General features: G+C 43.4%; 1 protein-coding gene across 1 annotated transcript; it reads left to right on the forward strand.

Moving 5' to 3' along the window:
- The first annotated feature begins 8,176 nt into the window (after positions 1–8,176).
- Positions 8,177–24,696, forward strand: ZBTB24 (zinc finger and BTB domain containing 24). The gene is made up of 7 exons (XM_046676951.1): positions 8,177–8,359; positions 9,008–9,990; positions 12,449–12,616; positions 13,169–13,252; positions 13,885–13,968; positions 21,939–22,020; positions 22,787–24,696. Exons 2-7 carry the CDS (start codon positions 9,036–9,038, stop codon positions 23,505–23,507), a joined length of 2,094 nt encoding a protein of 697 aa, XP_046532907.1. The 5' UTR covers positions 8,177–8,359; positions 9,008–9,035; the 3' UTR covers positions 23,508–24,696.
- The last annotated feature ends 180 nt before the right edge of the window (positions 24,697–24,876 follow it).

The following is a 24,876-nucleotide window of genomic DNA, read 5'->3' on the forward strand; positions in this document are numbered from 1 at the left end:
ATCTCAAACTATACCTAACTGAATTAGAAAAAGAAGAATGAAAAAAGCCCAAAGTCAGCATAAGGAGAGAAATAATAAAAATCAGAGCAGAAATAAATGCTATTTAAACAAAAAAGGCAGTAGAAAGGATCAATGAAACAAAGAGCTGGTTCTTTGAGAAGATAAACAAAATTGACAAGCCCCTACTCAGACTTACAAAGAAAAAAAGAGAGAAAGCTTAGATAAATAAAATTAGAAGTGAAAGAGGAGAAATAACAATGGATACCATAGAAATACAATGGATTATAAGAGAATGCTACAAAAAGCTGTATGCCAACAAAATGGAAAATCTAGAGGAAATGGATAAATTCTTAGACTCTTACAACCTCTCAAAGCTGAATCAAGAAGAAATAGATAATCTGAACAGACCAATCACAAGTAAAGAGTTTGAAACAGTAATCAATAGCATCCCAAAAAGCCAGGACCAGACACCTTCCCTGGAGAATGCTATCAAACTTCCAGAAAGGATTTAATACCTATTCTTCTCAAGCTATTCCAAAAAATTAGGGAAGATGGAATGCTTCCTAACACATTCTATGAGGCCAACATCACTCTGGTACCAAAGACTGACAAGGATAACACAAAAAAGGAAACCTACAGGCCAATATTGCTGATGAACATAGATGCAAAAATACTCAACAAAATATTGGCAACCTGAATACAGCAATACATCAAAAAGATCATATACCGTGATCAAGTGGGATTTATACCAGGCATACAGGGATGGTTCAACATCTGCAAATCAATCAATGTGATACACCACATTAACAAAATGAGGAGTAAAAACCACCTGATCATCTCAATAGATGCAGAGAAAGCATTTGACAAGATCCAATAGCCAATTATGATTAAAACTCTTAACAAAATTGGGAGAGAAGGAAAGTACCGCAACATAATAAAGGCCATATATGACAAACCCACAGCCAAGATCATACTCAATGGGGAAAAACTGAATGCCATCCTGCTGAGAACAGGAACAAGACAAGGATGCCCACTATCACCACTCTTATTCAACATGGTACTGGAGGTTTTGGCCAGAGCAATTAGGCAAGAGAAAGGAATAAAAGGAATCCAAAAAGGGAGTGATGAAGTGAAACTCTCACTGTTTGCAGATGACATGATCTTATATATAGAAAACCCTAAAGAATCCATCAGAAAACTATTAGAAATAATTAACTACAGTAAAGTTGCAGGGTACAAAATCAACCTACAAAAATCAGTTGGGTTTCCATACTCTAATAACGAACTTACAGAAAGAGAACTCAAGAATACAACTCCATTTACAATTGCAACAAAAGGAATAAAGTATCTAGGAATAAATTTAACCCAGGAGGTGAAGGACTTATACAATGAAAACTTTAAGACATTATTGAAAGAAATAGATGATGACATAAAGAGATGGAAAGAGATTCCATACACACGGATTGGAAGAATAAACATAGTTAAAATGTCCATACTACCCAAAGCAATCCACAGATTCAATGCAATCCCAATCAGAATCCCAATGACATTCTTCACAGAAATAGAACAAAGAATCCTAGAATTCATATGGAGCAACCAAAGACCCTAAATTGCTAAAGCAATACTGAGAAAAAAGAACAAAGCTGGAGTCATGATAATCCCCAAATTCAAAATGTACTACAAAACCATAGTAATCAAAACAGCATGGTACTGGTACAAAAACAGGCACACAGACCAATGGAACAGAACTGAAAGCCCAGAATTAAAACCGCACATCTACGGACAGCTAATCTCCCACAAAGGTGCCAAGAACACACAATGGAGAAAAGACAGTCTCTTCAATAAATGCTGTGGGGAAAACTGGACAGCCACATGCAAAAGAATAAAAGTAGATCATCATCTCACGCCATACACTAAAATAACCTCAAAATGGATCAAAGACCTGAAGATAAGTCCTGAAATCATAAAACTCCTGGAAGACAATATCGGTAGTACACTCTTTGACATCAAATTTAAAAGGATCTTTTCGAATACCATGTCTTTTCAGACAAAGGAAACAAAAGAAAAAATAAACAAGTGGGACTTCATCAGACTAAAGAGCTTCTGCAAGGCAAAAGAAACTAGGATCAAAACAAAAAGACAAACCACCAACTGGGAGAAATATTTGCAAATCATATATCTGACAAGGGGTTAATCTCCATAATATAAAAGGAACTCACACAACTGAACAATAAAAAAACAAACAGACCGATCAAAAAATGGGCAGAGGATATGAACAGACATTTTTCCAAAGAAGATATATAGATGGCCAATAAACACATGAAAAGATGTTCAACATCACTAATCATCAGGGAAATGCAAACCAAAACTATGCAAAGTTATCACCTTACAACTGTTAAAATGGCTATAATCACTAAGACTAAAAATAACAAATGTTGGAGAGGGTGTGGAGAAAAGGGAACCCTCATACACTGCTGGTGGCAATGCACACTGGTATAGCCACTATGAAAAACAGTATGGGGATTCTTCAAAAAACTAAAAATAGAACGAACATATGACCCAGCTATCCCCCTACTGGGTACCTATGCAAACAACTTGAAATCAACAATCCAAGGTAACATATGCAGCTCTACGTTCATTGCAGCACTATTCACAATAGCCAAGACATGGAAACAATCCAAGTGCCCATCAACAGATGATTGGATAAAGAAGATGTGGTATATATATACAATGGAATACTACTCAGCCATAAAAAAAGACAAAATCATCCCATTTGCAACAACATGGTTGGACCTGGAGGGAATTATGCTAAGCAAAATAAGGCAGACTGAGACAGACAAATGCAAGATGATTTCACTCATATGTGGAATACAAACAAACACATGGACAAAGAAAACAGTTCAGTAGTTACCAGGGGAAGGGGGTTGGTGGGGGCACAGGGGGTGAAGGGGAGCACTTATGTGGTGACAGACAAGAAATAATGTACAACTGAAATCTCACATTGATGTAAACTATTATGAACTCAATTTAAAAAAAATTAAAAATAAAGAGAAATAAAAAATAGAGAGCCCAGAAATAGATCCAGATAAATATAACCAATTAATCTTTGATAGAGGTGCAAAGGCAATGCAATGGAGCAAAGATAGTCTTTTCAACAAATTGTGCTGGAACAACTGGACACCCACATGCAAAACAATGAATCTAGACACAGCCCTTACATGCCTCACAAAAATTAACTCAAATGGATCACAGATAAAAATGTAAAATGCAAAACTATAAAACTCCTGGGAGATAACATAGGAAAAAAACTAGATGACTTTGAGAATGGCAATGATTTTTTTGATACAGCACCAAAGGCATGATCTGTGAAAGAAATGATTGATAAGCTGGACTTCATTAAAATGAAAAACTTCTGCTCTGCAAAAGACACCGTCAAGATAATGAGAAGACAAACCACAGACTGGGACAAAATAAAGGACTGTTATTTAAAATATACAAAGAACTCTTGAAACTCAACAATAAGAAAATGAATAACCCAGTCAAAAAATGAGCAAAAGACCTGAATAGACAGTTTACTAAAGAAGATATGCAATTGAAAAATAAGCATATGAAAAGATGTTCCACACAACATGTCATTAGGGAAACGCAAATTCAAACAACAATGAGATACCACAACACATCTATTAGAACGACCACAATCCAGAACAACACCAAATGCTGGTAAGGATGTGGAGCAACAGGAACTCTGATTCATTGCTGGTGAGAACGCAAAATGGTACAGTCACTTTGAAAGACACTTGGCAGTTTCTTACGAAACATACTTATACCATATGATCCATCAACAGCGCTCCTTGGTATTTACCCAAATGAGTTTAAAACTTGTCTCCACCCAAAAACCCAAACAAAGATGCTTATAGCAGCTCTATTCATAATTGCTAAAACTTGGAAGCAACCAAGATGTCTTTCATTTGGTAAATAGATAAATAAACTGTGGTACATCTAGATAATGGAATATTATTCATCGCTACAAAGAAATGAACTATCAAGCCGTGAGAAGACATGCAGGAAACCTAAATGTAGATGACCAAGAGAAAGAAGCCAATCTGAAAAGTCTACATCCTGTGTGATTCCAACTATTTCACATCCTGGAAAAGGCAAAATTATGGAGACAGCTAAAAGATCCGTGGTTGCCAGGGGTTAACACAGAAAGAGGGATGAATAGACAGAGCATGAAGGGTTTTAGGGCAGTGGCACTATTCTGTATGATACTATAATGGTGTATACATGTCATTATACATTTGTCCAAATTCATAAAATGTACAACACCAAGAGTGAACCCCAAGGTAAACCATGGACTTGGGATGATAATGATGTGTCAATGTAGGCTCATTGATTGTAATAAATGTACCACTCTGATGCTGGAGGGTGACAGTGGGGGAGGCTGCACATGTGTGGGGGTAGGAGGTAAATGGGAGCTCCCTGCACTTTCTGCTCAATTTTGCTGTGAACTTAATATTGCTCCAAAAAATAAAATCTATTTAAAAGGGGAAAAAAGGTGTTAATTTTGAAAATATCATTCTACTGAAGACTCTGGCTTCCACTGTTGCTGTTGAGAAGTTAGCCGTCAGTATAACTGGGTTTCCTATACAGATAATTAGTACTTTCTTTCTACATTCTTTTAAGATCTCTAACTTTGATGTTCTGCAGTTTGACTACGATATATCTAGCTATGAATTTATTTTTTGTTTAGCCTTCTTGGAATTTGTTGTGCTTCCCAAATCTGTAGATCTCTGTTTTACATCAATTCTGGAAAATGCTCATCATTATCTTTAAATATTGTTTCTTTCTCATTCTCACTAATCATTCCATCTGGAATTCCAATTAGACTATATGATAAATCATTCTCATTCTGTTTCTTCAAGTCTCTTGACATCTCTTCTATACTTTCCATCTCTTTATTTGAGACTAGCTTTCTAGATCGTTTTTTCAGATCTATCTTCTAATTCTCTCTTCAAATTCTCTGTTCAACTGTTTAACATGTCCATGAAGTTGTTGACCCTAAACAAAAAGGCAGACAGTTATTTCTCCAGTAAAAATAGGTTTATTCAAGATCAGCAAAGAATTGCAATTTGGGGTCTGCAACTACGACAAGCCATATACAAGGACTCTGCAGCAAGGGAAGAAGAAACTCTTTTATAGAGGGGAAGAGGAAGTTGCAAGGGCCAGAATAAACGAAGAGTCCATTGGAGGAGACCTGGGGTTTGAAGAGTAGTGGTTTTTCATTGGCTGAATTGTGACAGTCTCTCATTGGCTGAGCTGTTCCGGGCAAGAAGAGGAAGCCTTTTCTTTTTCCTGTTGGGCTCTGCAATAGTCTAGGTCTACAGAGCTCTCCCTCTGGCCTCTCAACTCTATTTTAAGTAAGGTTTCTGTTTACTAATTTTCAGAGAGCTTTGTGTGTGGTTATGTATGAATTTTATTGAAATGTTATCCATTGGTTCTTAAATTTCATTGATTACATTATTAATTTTTAGGAGAACTTTTGGGGGAGAGTTCTTTTTAAAATTCTGACGGGTCACAAATTTTCAGAGGAGACTTTTTCCCCTCACCTGGAGACAAGGCCAAGGAAGATGTATTTTCTTGCTATCTCCCTTTGCCAGCAGGCGTATTTTTTTCTAGCCCACTCTTTCATGGAGTTGTAGGCCTTTTGAGGGGCCTGATTTCTGTGAGAGGGTCTCTGTCCAAACTCCCTACTGCACACACACCGAAGACTTTATCTGCTAGTCCCAGTTTGCCCATTAAAACCTCAGCCTCTAGGTCCTGGTTTCATTAAACACCCCCAGGATTTCCAGGACTCCAAGGCTAGCTTACTAGTCTGATTTCAATTCCCTCTATTTTTTGGCTCCTGGGATTTCCTTTACTTTCCTTTAAGCTCAGTTATGCATTTTCTGTTTTCATTTTTACCATCTTGTAGTGGAGGTGTTTTTCATAATCTTAACTTGCCCGTATTGTCAGAATTAGATGTCCTTTCCAATGAGGATTGTCAGACAAAACACAGGATGCTCAGTTAAATTTGGATTTCAGATAAGCATATTGATTTTTTTTTTAGTCTAAGGATGTCCTAGGATATATTATTCATTGTTTATATGAAATTCAGATTTTATTGGATATCCTTTGTTTCTGTCTGCAAAATCTGGTAACCTTACCTCCAGCCCATCTCCTGACATTGTCCCCCTCATTCACTGTGCTCCAGCCACACAGGCCTTTCTGTCTCTCAAGAGCACCAAGCTCATTCCCACTCTCAGAGCCTTTATGCTGGCTTTTCCCTTAGCTGGAACATTCTTATTCCAGGTCTTCACACAGCTGGTTCCATATCATTTAGATCTCAGTTCAGATGCCACCCTATCATGACTTCACTTCCTCTGTCAGTCTCCATCATCACTCCTTATGAAACTCACACTTTCTGAAATTATATTGTTACTTCTATTTTTGTCCTTTCTCACCTTAGTAGAATAAAAGCTTCTTAAGGGCAAGGGCCTTGTTAGTTGCTGTATCCCTGGCATTTAGTAGGCACTGAATAAACATTAGTTGAGTGAATGATTGGCACCCTGAACCCAACTCTGCAAGATTTAAAGTTATGAAGACCTGTTGAGGGTAGACCAGCTGGCCTTAACCAAAAACAACCACACCATAATTTCAAGAAAAGTCAACATATATCCTAAAAAAAATTACCTTGAATAAAGGGCTAGTCTCTGCTAAGAGTGGCTGACGCTGGAAGCTGCTCCAGACCCAGCCTCCCTCACAGAGCATGTGCGGGGTGAGGGAGCAGGAGTACCTGGCTTAGCTTGGCACTGCGTCATTTTCAGCTGTTGACTGAGGATCTCTGGAGAACCAGTGTTTTTACTGAAATTCTTGTGGCAGTGAGAAACAATGGGGCTGTCAACTCCTTGGACTGACTTCTCTTCCTGCTGGTGTGTAAAATTCAGGCAGAGCCCCCCATCCCACTTGGATCTCCACAAATCCTGGGGTTTAGAGGCAATTCAGGACAAAGGGGAAACCTCAGAGAAGGAGCTAATTTTAATAAAAACTAGTAAAATTTTTAAAAAGCCAGACAGGTATTTCCACCTCCAGTTTCACAATCTTGATGGCTATTGACGGCATGCTGGGGATCTGGAAGTTTGTGATGAGGGGGATAAATTATAAGCGATTAGGTATTGGTGAGGCATAAATGGAGAGAAGATGCTGAAATAGTCGGAGAGAGAAGGAGGAGGAGACTAGATTTGGGTGGGGTTTGTAGACCTATCAAGAACCTTGGGCTTTATCAGGAGAGGACATGGGAGCCACAAAAGATTCTCAGCAAGGGAGTGACGCCAGTCTGTGGATGTATTTGTACTTGGAGAGATCTGTCCTACTCCTGTGTGTGGGAGGGAACAACACTGCAACTACGACTAGTGAGGAACCCTTAATGGTCTCTAGAAGAAAAATGACTAAAGTCTGAATAATAATAATGATAACAATGATACTAAAAAGAATGATTAAAATTTAATGGTAGTAGACATAAATTAAACCAGGCACTTACTAAGCCCATTGCATACTTAATCTTGTTTATCCCCCCGCAACCCAACCCAGTGGGCACTAGTGTTAGTATCTCCATTTTACAGGTAAGGTAAGCAAGGTTGAGAGGATAAATAACTTGCCCAAGATCACTCAGTACCCAGATCTGTCACTCTCTTCACTGCCTTGGACTAAGCCATTGGAAGTGGGGAGGAAAAGGGGAAAGCAGGTGTGAAAAATATTTAGGAGGCAAATAATAATTATAATTAATATTATATTATCATTACATGATGATGATGATGATGATGGACGTAAAGTTATTTCATTCATCCGTCACATATTTGAGACCTTAATCCCAGCTTCGGCGACCGGGAAAAGACAAAACCGATTAAGGTGTCGGTGAGAAGTTAATGGTCTAACAAGATATAAAACTTCCGCACTTGCAAGTGAAGACGCTGTTCCAACCCATCGTCCCCACTTCACTGCAAACACTAGACTCGCTTGGGCTCTCGGGGCGGCGCCTCCTGGGACCTCAGGCCCCGCCCCGCCCCGCCCCGCCCCGCCGGGGGCGCCTCCGCGGGCCACGTGGTCCGGCGTCCGCGCGCAGGCGGCTCCCGGCGCCGGCGCTTCCGGGTTGGGTGCGACGGCGGCGGCGGTGGCGGCGCAGGGCCAGAAGCTGGCGCGGCGCGGGAGCGCCAGCGGCGGACCTGGCGGAGCGGGGGCCCGGGGAGGGTGCCCGGCGCGGGTGCGCCCGCCAGGCCGTCGCGTGGGCCGGCCGCGATCCGGACCCAGCCGGCAGCCCCGAGAGGTAGGTCCGCCCCGGGCCTACCGTCCGTGGGGGCGGGATCCGCGGCCGTGTCGACCCCTCTCCAGCCGTCCGCTCCCCGGTGCGGCCCGGGCCTGGAGGTGGGGGCCTCGCTCGCGCCCCGCTCCCGGCGCGGCGGACTCGGGGCCCCGGGGCCCCGCCCGCCGCCAGCCCGGGCCGTCCGCGCCGCCCTTCCAGAGCGAGGCCCTCTGCGCCTGACGTTGTTGAATCGCAGTTGCCCCCAAATTCACTTCGCACATGGACGTTTTCTTCGCCCTTTTCATATTTGTTTTCACAGACAGAATGGGTAATCATGTGTGAATGCGAGACGCGGTAGTTCTCATTCTGATACTTATGCAATTATGGAAAGTTAGTGCTGGGAAGGACTTTAGAAATAGTTGATCCCAATTCCTTCTTTTTACAGAAGAGTAAAACAGACCCGGAGAGGTAATGTGGATGTTGGAAATTCACCCAGTTAGGTAATGGTACAACAGAACTGAGAACCCAAAGCTAAATTTTTAAAGAGATTTTTAAAAGAGGTACATGGTAAAATTCACTTGACAATGTTAAGTGAATAGCAGCTTCCTTCAGGCTGGGATTAACATTGTTAGACGATGCTTCCACCTTTTTAGACATTGTTTTCTATTTCAGGCTTAATCCTTCTTGGCTTCTAAAGAAAATGGCAGAAACATCATCAGAGCCTTCTGCGCAGCTCGTTGTACACTCGGACACACACAGTGACACGGTCCTGGCCAGTTTCGAGGATCAGAGGAAGAAAGGCTTTCTCTGTGACATTACTTTAATCGTGGAGAATGTGCATTTCCGGGCCCACAAGGCCTTACTCGCTGCCAGTAGTGAATACTTCTCAATGATGTTTGCGGAAGAGGGGGAGATCGGCCAGTCCATTTACATGCTGGAAGGCATGGTTGCCGACACGTTTGGCATCCTGCTGGAATTTATCTACACGGGTTGCCTCCAGGCCAGTGAGAAAAGTACAGAACAAATCCTGGCTACTGCTCAGTTCTTGAAAGTCTATGACCTGGTAAAAGCATACGCAGACTTTCAAAATAATCACAGCTCCCCAAAGCCACCGACTTTGAACACGGCTAGTGCTCCAGTAGTTGTTATTTCTAATAAGAAAAATGACCCCCCGAAGCGGAAACGGGGAAGACCAAGAAAAGTCAACAGTTTGCAGGAGGGAAAATCAGAAGTGGCTGCAGAGGAAGAAATACAGCTGCGAGTGAACAATTCGGTTCAGAATAGACAAAACTTTGTGGTTAAAGAGGGAGACAATGGCGTACTGAATGAACAGATTCCCCCAAAAGAAATGGAAGAATCTGAGCCTGCTTGTGCACCAGGTAGAGGAGAGGAAATGCCCGCTGAAAAAGATGAGAACTGTGATCCCAAGACCCAGGATGGGCAGGACGGCCAGAGTCGGTACAGCAAGCGAAGGATTCGGAAGTCTGTCAAACTTAAAGATTACAAGCTTGTTGGGGATGAAGATGACCAGGCATCTGCAAAGAGGGTCTGTGGAAGGAGAAGGCGCCCTGGCGGCCCTGAGGCCCGTTGTAAAGACTGTGGCAAAGTCTTTAAGTACAATCACTTTTTAGCAATCCACCAGAGGAGCCACACGGGTAATTTTACACTTTCGTAGTTTATTGGAATACATTTGGAATAGGAATGATAATAGCTTTTATTTATTGTGCGACTTCTGTGTGATGGGCATTGTAATAAAGCCTTTATACATGCTATTGCATTTAATTCTCACAACAATCCTGCAAGATAGGTAATATTTTTCCCGTTGTATAGATAAAGAGACCATGTCCTAGAAAGCTTAAGTGACTTACCCCTGTCATCATCCATTTAGTGACAGAGCTGGGATTTGAGGCCAGGTAGCCTGATTGCAGAGCATGTCTTTTTATTTGGAGTTGTTGGTTCAAGGCTTTAATGCCCAGGTATCCAGCTCTAGCCAAATTTATTCTGCTTTCGGACTCCTGAACATTCCTCATGTTGACCATAGCTTTGCTTTTGTCCAGATCTGTCTGGACGGCTTTCTCACTCAGCCATCTACCTGTAAATGTCTTCTCCTTTTGGTCCCTCTAACCCAGCGCTGGCCAGGAGACCCTTCTGTAATGATGGAAATAGTCTTTATCTGCACTGTCCAATATGGTGGCCAGTAGCCACATGTGGATTTTGAACACCTGACATGTGATGAGTGTGACTGAGGAAGTGGATTTTTAATTTTATTGTAGTTAATTTAAATGGCCACCTTATGGAACACTGCAGCCCTCGCCAGAAATCCCTTCCTCCTTTGAGCCCTTTCATATGCACTTAACTCACTTTGCTTTGGGATACATTGTAGTTACCATGTAAATACCCCTCTACTTAATGGTAAGCTTAAGTATAGGGACTGGTGCTTAAGGCTTCTGTCATCTAGCAGCTTGCTGTCATCTGACTCAGCAGCATCTAGCACTGTGGTTCTCAACGTGACTGCACATTAGAACCGCCTAAGGAACTTCTGAAATGGCCCATGCCTGGGCCTGAAGCCCAGAGCTTCTGATTTCATTGTCTGAAGCCTTAAGGTTTTTAACAGCTATATTGGAAGCCCCGAATTCTGGTCCTTGGAACAAAGTGGACAGTTGAGGATTTTTTGTTGAATTGTAATAAAGCATGGTTTAGAGTTAAATAGTTGTGTGAGACTAGTTAAGGAAAGCAGCATGTAGGATCTTCCCTTTCGCCCCCAGGATTCTGAAATTTGTCAATGCGTCACTTTAGTGTGGGTCTGTTCTCTTCCATTTGGGTGGATACCAGTAGATCCATATGGTCTGAAAGCCATATCTTTCAGTTCCAGAAGGTTTTCTCAGATTTTTTAATAGATGATTTCTGCCCTCTGTTTCCTCTGTGCTCTCTTTGTGGAACTCCTGCTATTTGTCCAAGAGCCTCCTGGATCCATCCCTTAACTTCCTTAGCTTTTCTCTCTTGTTTTCCATCACTTGTTACTCTACTTTCTGGGAGATTTCTGCTTTTTATTTCAGCCCTTATAGTTTTTCTATTTCTACTCTTATTTTTTTTTACTTCTAGGAGATCTTTTTTCTCTAAATTTAATTTTGTTAGAATCCTTATTTTATTAGAATCGCAATGTCATAGCTCACCTCTGTGAGCATGTTAATGATAATATTTGCTTATTTGTTAGGTTTTAATATTTTCTTCACCTGGGGCAGTTTCTGTTATCTGCAGGTTGCTTTTTTTCTTGTTTGCTTTGGTATCTGTTTCAGCTACTAAAGGCCTTCCTTGAATGGTGATTTTTTTTAAAAAGTCATAGTCATATGTAAGCATGGTTTACTAAAAGCTACTGGCAACTCTGCGGGTGTGGAGAGGGCCTGTAGACAGCAGCCTCGCTGGGGCTGGTGTGGCTGGCCCCCACTTCTTTGCTGATGCCTGGCATCTAACTTCAGCTCTCTTGTCTCGGCCCTTCACATCCCAGGTGAAGACACTCCACTCTCCCACCAGGAGGCCACAGGCCTGGCTGCCAGTGTCTAGAGCAGGAGAGGGAAGAAGGCAAGGGCGGGTGGGCGGGAGGGGAAGAGTCTCATCATCCCAGACATCAACCTTGACCCATAGTAGTCCCACTCCACTGTGCCTGGAGTCCTCTCATTGGAGACCCCTAGGCCAGAGACCCTTGATTTTACGCTCTACAGAGAACAGTCTCCATCCTCCGTTGGGAGAGGGTCAGTGTCCTGGTGGCGTGGAGTAGGAGACTGGATCTGGTGGGGGTGTCTCCCTTCCTTTGGAACAGACTGTCATTTATGCTCCTTACTCCCATTTTCAGAGAAAACAGTTGCCCCCAATTCCTGAGCCTTACGGAAGCTCTGTCTTAAAAATTAGGTTGCGTCTCAGCGCTCCGCTCTGCTGGCATCAGATTCCTCTATTCCAGCTTCCACAATTGTATTGCTGCTCTTGTCGCTCCTGTTCCTTGGCCTTTTGGACATGTGCCTTTTAAGAGAAATCCCTTTCTTGTCATTTTAATTTTGGAGGGAACAGAAAGATGTGGAGATTCTTGCTTACACCATGCTTCTGGGGCTTTTCTTCCAGGGGAGCGACCTTTCAAGTGTAACGAATGTGGAAAAGGCTTTGCGCAGAAGCACTCCCTGCAGGTCCACAGCCGGATGCACACAGGCGAGAGGCCGTACACCTGCACCGTGTGCGGCAAGGCCCTCACCACCAAGCACTCGCTGCTAGAGCACATGAGCCTGCACTCAGGTAGCCGCACTTGTACCAGAGGGCCAGCTGCTGCCAGGCTCCCATTCCCAGGGTGGGCATTCCCATGAGCTAAATGGTATTTTCCCAGCCTGGTATCATTTCCCACATGATGTCATTGAAAGACAGAATTATGCATCTGTTGGAGTAGAGTTTAGAGTTCTGCATAGCTTGAGCCTTAAACTAGGGCTTATCAACTGGCTGCTGGAAGTTCAGTGTGCAGACATGGTTTAACCACCAAAGTTTAGAATTATTTTACTTTGGATTAGTTTTTTTGATTATTTTAGAATTATTTTATTTGGATTATTGCCTTTGTGGAAAACCTGAATTCTCCAGTTTTACCCCAGACCCCACCACTCCCTATTGCCTTATGTACTTTTGCACATTTATGTTTCTGTAGTAGACTCTGAAGGCATTTGAGTTTGTAGACAATTCATTGGTTTCATTTGTAGAAAAATAGAGACCTGGGCCCACTGTGGTATTTACCTTATTGGTGAGCATTCTAGTTCTTTATAGTTTTTTGCACATTCTAGTGTTTTGTTTTTTATTTGGCAGGACAGAAGTCTTTTACCTGTGATCAGTGTGGAAAATATTTCAGCCAGAAAAGACAACTAAAGAGCCATTACCGAGTGCATACAGGTATAATAAAGTGAGAAAATTTGGATTGGTGTGTTGGGCAGAAACAAAATGCAAATTACTTCTGCAATATTAGTTCCATATTGTAGAAGATAAATGAGTATTTAGGCAAAAGAGTCTTAAAAAACAATCTAAATTAGATGTCCTTGTGTGAGTCTCTACTACCATGTGGTTTATATTTAATTTTTATGCTACAGTTTTGGTGCCACACCCAAAAACCCTGCAGAATTGGTATCTTTCAGAAGTGCCGCTTGACTGAAAGGGCACCACTCGATTGGTTGGTTGTTCGTGCTGCCTGGACAGAGACGTCACCACCCCATAGCTGTCAGTGCAGGCTTTCTCCCGCTTGGCTCTACCCCTTATCCTTTGTTCTTTCCTGCCAACTGATAAGAGATGAATTGGGGGTAGGGACATTATATTTAGGGAGATTGGAAAGGTCCCAGCTCTCTTGGGGAAGCAGTGACTTGAGATGCGTAGGAAAATACTAACTTGCCAGATTAATAAAAAAAATTGTTGTTTTATTAAAGTACCATATTTAAAGTAATTATTTTTCAGGGAAGTGCTTTAACACAGATCACTGAAGAAATGCAGGGACAGCATATATGCACTGACACTTTTTTTATTGTTGCGACAAGGCCACTCATTACCGGAATGCAACCACTGCCATCGCAAATTCATGGATGTGTCGCAGCTAAAGAAACATCTACGAACACACACAGGTAAAACTCCATCTCTCCCTTTCTTTCCAGTACACTCTATGTTTTCAGGAGAGTGAGGAAGGAAGTACTCCAGGTCCACTGTGGTTCTGTAAAGCGAGTGGAAATTTTTTTTTTTCACGTTATTACTTTTTTTTTTTCCTTAAGATTATGATAGTTTACAACCGTGGGAAATTTCAGTTGTACATTATTGTTAGTCGTGTTGTGGGTACACCACTTCACCCTTTGTGCCCTCCCCCCAACCTCCCTTTCCTCTGGTAACCACCAATCAGTTCTCTTTGTCTCTATGTTTAACTTCCACCTATGAGTGGAGTCATACAGAGTTCGTCTTTCTCTGTCTGGGGAGTGGAAATTTTATAAGTAGATCATTTAAAGGCCCAAGGCAAAATGCGGTCCACAGCATTCTGTGGGGAAATCACATCTCTGTAGGTTAGTAAAACAGAGATCACTTACTGAGCACTATTCATGTGTGAAATTCATTTAAAACCACAAAAGGGTGCAGTCTGAGTCTGGTTCTGTGTTTCACTCTTAATTTACTTCAACATTGAAGATTATCAGGAAACTTTTTTAGCAAGTTTTGAAAGAGACACAGAAATGAAGCAGACACAAAGGTAGGATAGGCACTGAGGGTTTTTCCACTTTCTCCCCTAAAACTAGTACTTAAAGCTTAAGCATGGCCACCTCCAGAAAAATCAGCCTCAGGGATGAAGAGGCAAGATCAGTTAAGAAAGGTCAAGTTCTTTCATTTAAGATCAGAAGAGTGAAACTATGAGCCTTTTAGACCTGTTGGTAAAGAATATTTCTTAAAAATAAGCCTGTTATATTTTCTAAGAAAAACTTTCTTTTGTAGCTTGGTTATTTAACGATCCTGTTAAATTGTCTATTCAAGTTCTATATCAGATTCGTTCATGTTGCTTTGGGCATTTTTTTAAAAACAAGTTTTTCTTCTTAAAGTCATTTACTTTTATAAAGTAGATGTCTCGTAGGGGATGAGTTTTATGAAAATGGATCTCGATATAGTCTTTCTACAGACATTATCATTATAGGTTCTGTGAAATTTAAATCATCCATTTAACACATATTTATGGAACAGTGACTGGGTACCGGGCACTCTTCTTGGTCCTGGGGATACAGCGGGGAATGAGATGGACAGAGCCCCTGCTCTTGAGGGGCTGACATTTGAACAGGGGAGGCGAAGAACAAATGACTGTGTGACATGTTAGGTGGAGGTCAGTGTTATGAAGAACTAAATGCAGGGTAAGGGGACAGGGTGCAGGAAGGGGAGCTGCCCTTTTCCGTGGGGACTTGTCTGGGAAGGCCTCACTGATGAGGTGACATCTTAGGTGCAGATCAGAATGCTGTGGGGAGTGAGCAAGCCATTGTGGTTATCCAGGCGAAGACCTTCCTAGGCAGAGGGCACAGCAGGTGCAGAGCCCTGGGGCAGGCGAATTTCTGAGATGCTGGAGAAATGCCAGGAGGCAGGAGTGGCCCCGGCAGAGCCAGGGCGGTGGGAATAGGAAGCAGCTGGGTAGGTGGACACCAGAGGCAGCTGGAGTCCATGCACTGCAGGGGCTCTCAGCCTAGCTGCATGCTTCTGTCACCTGAGCAGCTTTAGAAAAGAAAAGGCCTGGTCCCAGGCCCAGAGATCCTGATTGAACTGACCTGGGTTAGGGGCTCAGAATTGACATCTCTGACAGTTCCCCAGGGAGTGCTAGTGTTCACTGAGGCTTAAGAACTTTGGAGTCCACAGTAAAGACTGGATTTTATTCTGAGAGAGATGACTTTAATGAGAGGAGTGATGCGATGTGACTTAGAATTTAACAGGATCACCCCAGCTACCATGTGGGGTGGGGAGAGGTGGGCTGGGGGCACCCATTAGGAGGGTGAAGAGACCCATTAGGAGGCTGTGGCCGTAATCAGGGGCTTGGCACAGTGTGGTGGCAGTGGAAGTGGTGACGAGTGGTCCACTTCTGGATGTGTTCTGAAGGAATGGTCAGTGTGATTTGCTCATGAGTGGATGTCGGGCCTGAGAGAAAGGGGAGGCAAATGCAGCTGGACGGATGGAAAACTAGGAAAGGCGATGGGAGGAGCCAATCAAGAGTTAGATTTTGGACACAGCAGTCTGAGATGTCTATTTGACATCCAAGTGCAGATGTGGAGGAGGCAGCTGGATGTTTGAGTCTGGAGTTCAGAGGCAACATGCAAGCAGAGGTATAAGTTTACATGCTTACACATGGGCTTGTAAGTAGCATGTGAAGCTGTGCTGAGAATACCAGGGGAGAGAGGAGGGGTGGAGGAGAGCTGAGGTGCCTTGGTTATGGGGTTTTGTTGCTTTTTTTCCCCTGAGGAAGATTAGCCCTGAGCTAACTGCTGCCAATCCTCCTCTTTTCACTGAGGAAGACTGGCCCTGAGCTAACATCCATGCCCATCCTCCTCTACCTTATATGTGGGACTCCTACCACAGCATGGTGTGCCAAGTGGTGCCATGTCCACACCCGGGATCCGAACCAGCAAACCCCAGGCTGCTGAGAAGCGGAATGTGTGAACTTAACTGCTGTGCCGCTGGGCCAGCCCCGACTTGGTTATGTTGAATAGCCAGAGAGGACACATTTCATCTTGGTTTTGTCTTCTGAGTATATAAGATGTACATTAGGCTTCTGGTCTTTATGAGGAGGAGCAGGCCTTGAAGTGGGGGTGAAAAGGAACAGAAGTCCTCTCTCCATAACCCCAGCAAACTTCTCCACCCTATCTACTTTGAGGAGAAGCAGAAGAGGGAAGTGGAAGATATGTGATGGAAAAAAAGAAGACAAGAAGGGCTCTTGTCAGGTGGTTTGTGTGACTTAGAAATAAGAAAAATCAAAACCATCAAAATTGGGCTCTTTGAGGGCAGGGACTATGACCCACGTGTCCCTGGCACAGAGAGTATGCACCATGTTGGTGCTGAAAAGAGTTGGCGTGCCACCTCCCTGCTCCCTGGGCAGAGTGGAAGGTTTGGGAAGAGGCTGCCTGGCAGTTGGCACTCACCTCCGCAAACAGTGGTGTCAACAGAACTTAGCACAGGTCATGCTGAGAGGGCCAGGGCAGGAAGCACTGGTCGCAAGAGCAGGGGCCACACTCAGTTGGAAAACCAAGACTGTCACCTCTCAGCTCTTTAATGTAAACTCTCTCCGGGTTAGGTGTCCTCTGCCAAGCACAGGAAATCAAAGATGCCTCAGAGATGTCCTCTTCCCTAAGAGGGCGTCTTCAGTGGGGGAGATGGATGCATTTTGAAATGGAGGCAGGCAGACAGGCAGTGCCAGTGACGTTGCTGCAGCGCAGGCTGTGGTGCTCAGATCTCGTCCCTGTGCCTGGTGCTGGCAGGCTGGCAGGGACTGAGCCAAGCCAGCCAATCACAGGAGTGATAAGCCAGCGAATGCGTTAACTTAACAAAGGGACCTTACCTTTCTTATGCCTGTAGTACTGCCTTCCTTACATCACTGTGCCTGAAAACCAAGTTAATGATCAGAGGTTGCTTGCTGAGCTGGGGCAAGTTCAGGGAATTAGCCCAGGCTGTGGAGAAGCCTGGTGAGTGACCTCTGACCCCACAATACAGACCCAGCGCTCAGTGTGCCTGACCGTTGCGTGGTGTTAGATAAACACTGGGTCTACCCCATGGGCTCCCGCTCACGTGCAGATGCCCTGCCTAGTAACACATAGTAGAGTTAATGAAGTCACAGCTTTCATTCACAGCCTCTTTTTGTTGGACTGGATTTGAAGCTTCCTAAATCTCCTCAGGCGTATGTTTCCAGACCATCCCGTAATGTTGCTCATCCCCATCTTTGTGTGATCTGGGGCCCCTCACCATAACATACCCTTACAGAGTCCGTGTGCAATCTAGTGAGAATTTCAGGACAGTGCACTACAAGCCCCAGGAGAGGTGTGAACACAGTGGTGGAAATGATTGGCTTTCCCTGGGAAGATCTGGGAGAGCATCCCAGAGGAAAGACCCGGATCTTGAAGCCACAGTAAGTGCTGGATGGACAAAGGAAGTGGGAAGAGGCATTCCCAGACTGGAACAGGGTGTGTGGGCCTTGAGGATGTAAGAGGCCGGCATCCGAGGGCCGAGTGAGGCATTCCAGGGTGAGCAGCTGGGGTGAGGTTGCCAACACGGGGCAGACCATGGTGAAGGCAGGTGCGGGGGAGATCTCTGGGCAGAGAGGAGGCATGTTTTGATTTGTGTATTGAAAAGGACTCAGGCAGCCCCAGGAGGATGGTCAGAGACGGAGGGTCCTGGGGATAAGCCGGTTAGCAGGCTCTTTGGGGAAGAAAGATGAAGACCTTCAGATCAAGAGAGTGGAAGAAAGAGATGTATTTAAGAGATTTTTAGTCCAGGAAAAAACAGCTGCTGCAGACATGACAAAGTATTAACATCCCCAAAATTAAAGGGTGAGGACCCCAGTAGAAAACTGAGCAGGAGACGTGGGAATGGCCAGTAGATGTTTAAAACAATGTTAACTGCATTGATCATCACAGAAAAAGAAATGTGTGCTGCTTTTTTGCCCGTTAGATTGGCAAATATGTGAGGAAATGGGCATCTTTATGTTCTGTTGGTGGGAATATAATTTGGGAACTTTCTGGAAAGAAGTTGTACAACATGCATCAAAATGTAAATTGCCCACTTGTGAAAAGATATTTGCATAAGGATGTTCATCGTAAGCAGGATTGTTTTAATATCACAGGCTTAAAAAATTACTTAAGTGTCTGTTAGTAAGGGTTGAGTTATGTAAATTTTGGACAAGATACACAGTGGAACACAACACACCCTTTTAAAATGGTGGTGTGGCTTTATTTGACATTACAGACCAGCATGCACTGGACGATCTCATGGTGTAAAATTGTATCCTCACGTGCGTATATGCACAGAGAGATGTCTCTAAGGATGTTCATCGTAGTGTTAACTAGCTACCTCAAGTGGGGGATTCAGAGTGGTTTTTAAATACTTTGTACTTTTCAATATTATTTCAGTCTTTTACAGTGAGCATGGGTGATGTTTAAAGAAAAACAAAGGAGTTGTTTTAGGAATTAAAATATATAGACCTGCATTGCCAATTGAATGTGAACGCAGAGTGAACAGAGGATGTCAGGTGACCGTTGGGCCTGGCTGGGGCAGGGGCTGGATGGTGCCGCCATGAACCAGGAAGGTTATTCCGGGTTTGAGCTGATGGCAGTGGGAAATGAGCTGTGATAGCCAACAAGCACAGAGTAGTCAGTACTCTCTGGAGCTAGGAGGGGGATTTACAAGGCATCAGGGCAAGGGTGAGCTTGGTGGCGTATGCTGCTGAGAAGGGGGTCTGGAAGGAAACCCTTGAGTTACTTAAATATTTCTATCTTTGCCCCCTGGGTGGAACCTATAGGGTCAAACTCAGGTCTCTGCCTTTCCTTTAACTGCCATTGTGTAATCCTTGTATTAGACTTCTGGCCCCGCTGCCACCCAGGCTCTGTCACCTCGCGTTTTTTTCTGCCTCTCCATCTGCCTCCTGTACCTCCCAGGTATTGACTTCAGCCCTTTGTGTGTAGACTCTTAAGGAGTTCCTGCTTGGTCCTGCTGCCTACAGCCCACCCTACCAATCATTCCCATGTTTTTTCCTAGTACTTGTATCACGTTCTTCTACTAAAAACCTCCAGAAGTTCCACAGGTCCTCTGCCTGGAATTTACGGCTCTTTGTGGCCTGGCTTCACCTTTGAGCTCCACCACTCCTCAGAGTAAATCCTCGCCCCTCTTTGTCCACACTGTGTGCTCATTTCCAACAGCTGCTTTTTGGCAGTCATATTTATCTTAGTACCTGAACCAGGCCTCCCTCCAGTCCAGCCACACCCTGCCTCCTCCACATCCATCATCTCGTCACGCTCAATATTGTTGATCCTTCTCATTTTAATGTTTAGTCCAATACAGCCCCACATTACTTGATGACCACATGTATCTTATCTTCTCTGATAGACCTACGTTCTTTTTGAGGCAGTGAGCATATTTTTTGTTTCTTTTCTGTTTCTTAGCTCTGTACGTTGTTGACCGTCCAGCAGCGTTTTAGAACTGAATAAACTGAAGAAGTTATGGGTCACTCAACTGAAGGCAGTCGAGCTGTGTAACTCTTACCAGAACAGATCAGAATCCAGAGGAGTAGGAAGACTTTCCCCAGATTCACCTTGGCTAGGAAAATTTTTCTTACTGTCCTGGAGGATGTTCCAGGAAAGAATTCCCATTATTTAAAACATCTGCCAACAGAAAGACTTTCTGAGATGTCGTAAACCCAGATGGAATTGAATGATGAAGTTAGCATTGTTATATATGTTTCCCACAGAGAACTTTACAGTGATGAGCAAACAGAGCAGGTCCTCAGTCTCTGGATCTGGAGAGAAAGAAGAATGACTGAGATCAGAGTAGGCCCCAGCTCCGATTTGGACAGATAATGGCAGTGGCCTGGTTTTAACCTTTGGACTGGTAAGAGTTATTGATGCAAAGATGCAGACTCTGGGTTGTCACAAGTGTCTTCTGCCTAGATGGAGCTTGGAGAAGTGTCTAGACTGAATTCTCCAGTAGATGCTCTGAAGGGGAAGCTGCCTCACCATCCTCCCCTTCAAATTGCCCTTATCCCTTGCTGTTAGCTGGTTAAGCTGGATTTTGCTTCTTTCTCTTTTTTCAATTCATAGTTCCCTTGCCTGCAGTAGGATCACTTAATTTTGTTTCTGGAAGGCATGACAGTCTGTCATGGCATGTGCAGTGTACAAACTAATGCTGAATAAATGCTTGTCGAAGCTTTATTAATTCATAGTGGTGTCTGGGGCAGTCACGACGTCTTGGGTGGGCCTTAGTTTCCACTCTGTGAAATTCATTCATTCAACAGGGATTTTTGGAAGTGTGCCAGGCCTGAATCTAGGCACTGGCGTGCTAGGAGTGGACAAGTCCACAAATTATCCTATATAAGAAGGGGGGGATAGTAAATAATGTATACAGTATATGAGGTGGTGATAGCATTGTGGGAAAAATAAGTTGGGGAACTAGACTAAGAAGTGTTAGGGGTGGGACAGTGTTGATGAAGCCTCGGTGGTAAAGTGACATTTGAGCAGAGACTTGGAGGCAGTGTGGAGAGAGACCCCTGGGGGAGACATGCCAGGGACGGGGGTGGTGAGCATGAAGGCCCTGAGCAGGGCTTGTCTGGGGTGTGGTCACTGCCTCTCCAGGGTGCCCGGGAGTCTGAGTGCTCGTGAGCAAGGGGAGAGTGCCTGATGAGGTTAGTGAGGTTTAGGGTGAGGGATGGGGCTGGGTGGACAGATCTGGGATTCCTTGTAGGCCCAGGGCTTTGGTTTTTATTGCGGGGTGGGGATGGGGAGCCAGTAAGAGTGTTTGCAGCGGAAGCATGAAATGGTCTGATTGCCCAAAGGATCACTGTGGTTGCCGCATTGACTGTGGATGGCAGGGAAGCAGGAGCGGAAGTAGGGAGACCCGTTGGGAGGCTGCCGCAGAGACGGCCGTGGCCTGGACCAGCGGTATCAGGGGAGGTGGTGAGAGGTGGTCGGACTCAGGCTACTTTTGGAAGGTAGATATAAACATGGATAATACGTAAGTCACTTGGTGCACAGGGCTCCTTATGAAAGTCAAGAGGGCGCCTAACCAAGCGGTAAGGAACGAGCTTGTAAGTTACCTCAGAGTGGACGGTCCAGCAGTAAATGTGGGGTTCCTTTGTCCTCCGGATAATCGCTTACCTCCTTGTTTCAGCTTTGAAGTTTTTAAGGGAAAGAACCATCCCTTAGTCTTTCTCTGTATCTACACGGTGCTCAGGTGCATAGTAGGGCTTGGTGAGTGCTTCCTTCGTTCATGCTTCCTGAGGATTCAAGTGACGTTGCCTTTCTTCTTTTTTATATTGTGAAACTGTGGGCTGAGTTTTGCTCTTTGTTTTATGTTGAAGGTATGTTTCTAAACGCTTTCCTTTTTTCAGGTGAGAAGCCATTTACTTGTGAAATCTGTGGCAAATCTTTCACAGCAAAGAGTTCTCTGCAGACCCACATCAGGATCCATCGGTAAAGTTTCGCAGATATTTCTGTCATGTGGAGTCCTCACTTGACCCTGGCGCTCAGTGGGGTGACATGTGCCTGTCTAGCTCTTTTCCCCAAGTTATTACTCTGGTAGAATTTTCTGTGTATTTTATTATTTTATCTTTTCAGTAAAGAAATTCCTCACTTAGGCAAAATCAAGAAAACTGATTCTGGCCAGCAAAAGTTTGCATTATTGACTCCATTTCTTGAATTTTGATTTTGGGCTGAGGGCTCGTCCAAAGTTTAAATCTTCAAAAATAAAGTTTAATGTTTCTGAATAAATGTTTTTATTCATACAACTCACTTCCAGATTAGATTTAGTAGTTCTTCTAACAGCATCACAGATAATTAGAGGCTACTCAATTTTTAACATTGAAATGAATCATATATACTTATTTGGCCATTAGAGTATAAAAATTAGCTGTGAGAAATAAAACCAAAAAGAACTCTATGTGTAATATATAAGTATTTACTTTCTTATCTGAAATATGGAATCATAAAAATTTATCACATCCAGCCCAGCCCCATCTGCCACCCTTCCTGAAACACCACCCCCACCTTTTGTTTTTTGAAATTAGAAACTGAAGCCCATGGAAGTTGTGACTGGCTCCGGTTCCTTAAGTTACTCAGAACCCGAGACTTACGACTCCCTGTCTAGTTAATTTTCCTCTATTGTTGCCCGCTTCTCCCTAAGGAAGCAGGAAGTAATGGACCTTTCTGGTTTTCATATAAAATGTGTATTTCTTTATAGAGGAGAAAAGCCATACTCCTGTGGCATTTGTGGCAAATCCTTCTCTGACTCCAGTGCCAAGAGGAGACACTGCATTCTACACACGGGCAAAAAACCTTTCTCCTGCCCTGAGTGTAACTTACAGTTTGCTCGCTTAGACAACTTGAAGGCTCACTTGAAAATCCATAGCAAAGAGAAACAGGTGTCAGATGCCAGCAGCGTGTCCGGCAATAACAACACTGAAGAGGTCAGGAATATTCTTCAGCTGCAGCCATATCAACTCTCTACCTCCGGAGAGCAGGAAATTCAGCTGCTTGTAACCGATTCTGTACATAACATCAATTTCATGCCTGGTCCTAGCCAAGGAATCAGCATCGTGGCCACAGAGAGTTCCCAGAACATGACTGCAGACCAGGCTGCTAATCTCACCCTGCTCACGCAACAGCCAGAACAGCTGCAGAATTTAATTCTTTCAGCTCAGCAGGAGCAAACAGAACACATTCAGAGCCTCGATATGATTGAAAGCCAGATGGAACCCTCACAGAACGAGCCAGTGCACGTGATCACACTCTCCAAGGAAACCTTGGAACATCTTCACGCCCATCCAGAACAAACAGGAGAGCTCCATTTAACAAGCGCTTCAGATCCTGCTCAGCACTTGCAGCTGACACAGGAGCCGGCTCCGCCCCCACCCACCCACCACGTGGCCCAGCCCGCCCCGCTCAGCCAGGAGCAGAGCTGACCTGAAAAGGTGTTTGACTGCTCTGTCAGTCTCTTCTCCGTAAGCCAGCCATAACAGCCATATATGGATTGTGTGCTTGAAGTCGGGCTGTCTGAGATGCTCTCTTACAGATCCTTACAGAGCTTTGATAGCCAGCTGACAGTTGTGCTTTGCATCCAGGCAGCGAGACTGTGCATCATGTCTTCTGTATCTTACTGATTTGGATTTAGCATTTCAATATTGATGAACGGCTTTCGTTTTCACCTACTGCATCTCTTAAAGACTTGGGTAATTTTTCTTTGGGGGCATTGGTTTAGACTTTTCTATAAGTATTAAATGTTCACAGCCATAGGTTATGGTCTTGCTGACCTTTCCAGTTATATTTTTTATGTTTTAGAACAAAGGAAGTCATACATTGAATTGCGTAGAATGGTTGGTTTTGCTTCCTTATCTCTCTCGAAGGCAACACAGTTGCCATTACAAGACAAGTCAGGGCTGAATGTGACAAATCACAACTTTAGGGAATCTGTCCTTTTAATAACTTCCATTCCCCTAAGACAGAGTGACTGTCTCTCAACAGTTAATATTTGTGCAGTATGATGGGCTCATCGTGTCCTGTTTAAGGGAGATTCAAAGACATAGAAACTAAATGTCTATTTTAACTCAAAATTCATATAACAAGAAAGCCAAAAGTATAGGATTATTTTTAAAATTCTGAACTCAATTTTTCCGAGAAACATGGATGTACATATTTTTTAAAAGCAGGTTATTGAAAATTTAATTAAAAAGTTTAAAGTATGAAATTAGATCAAGGTATTCACCCCAAATAAATTCTGAATTTTGTCAGCAATATTTGATCTTCATGATGAAATTAAAGCTTTCTCGAATATTCTGGAATATAAAATTTTATTCAGTGTAATTTTTGTTAAATATACTCTGCTGAATTCTGGAAATTGATTGATTTCTGAAAAAGTTGATCTGAGTATTGTGTCTGATAACTTTCTGGAGATGGGAACTTATAATCTATTTTTATTGCAAAGTAGGTTAAATCCCACAAAGTGGACACATCATTTTTAAAAATAAATATCTTCTCTTAATCTTAAAAATAATTTTGAGCCTCACAGACTTAGTAGCCAGCATCTGTCTGTAATCATTGTATGATTTTGAATAATCATCAAAAGATTAAATTATGTTTGGGTTAGGTTTTCCAGCTCAGCATATTTTACTGTAAAGTTTGACCGCTTTCTCTCACGTCAACTGGTTGAGGATTTTTGAGATAAGAAGGGGAGCACCGGTCTATGTAAATTTACATGATGCTAGTGGAGAATAGGGGTAATCTACCCTAAAATTAACAGTCTTCACATCAGTTACTAGTTTTCTTGTTTTAGAC

This window comes from Equus quagga, chromosome 11, assembly GCF_021613505.1.
Source record: "Equus quagga isolate Etosha38 chromosome 11, UCLA_HA_Equagga_1.0, whole genome shotgun sequence".
NCBI classification, from domain to species: domain Eukaryota; kingdom Metazoa; phylum Chordata; class Mammalia; order Perissodactyla; family Equidae; genus Equus; species Equus quagga.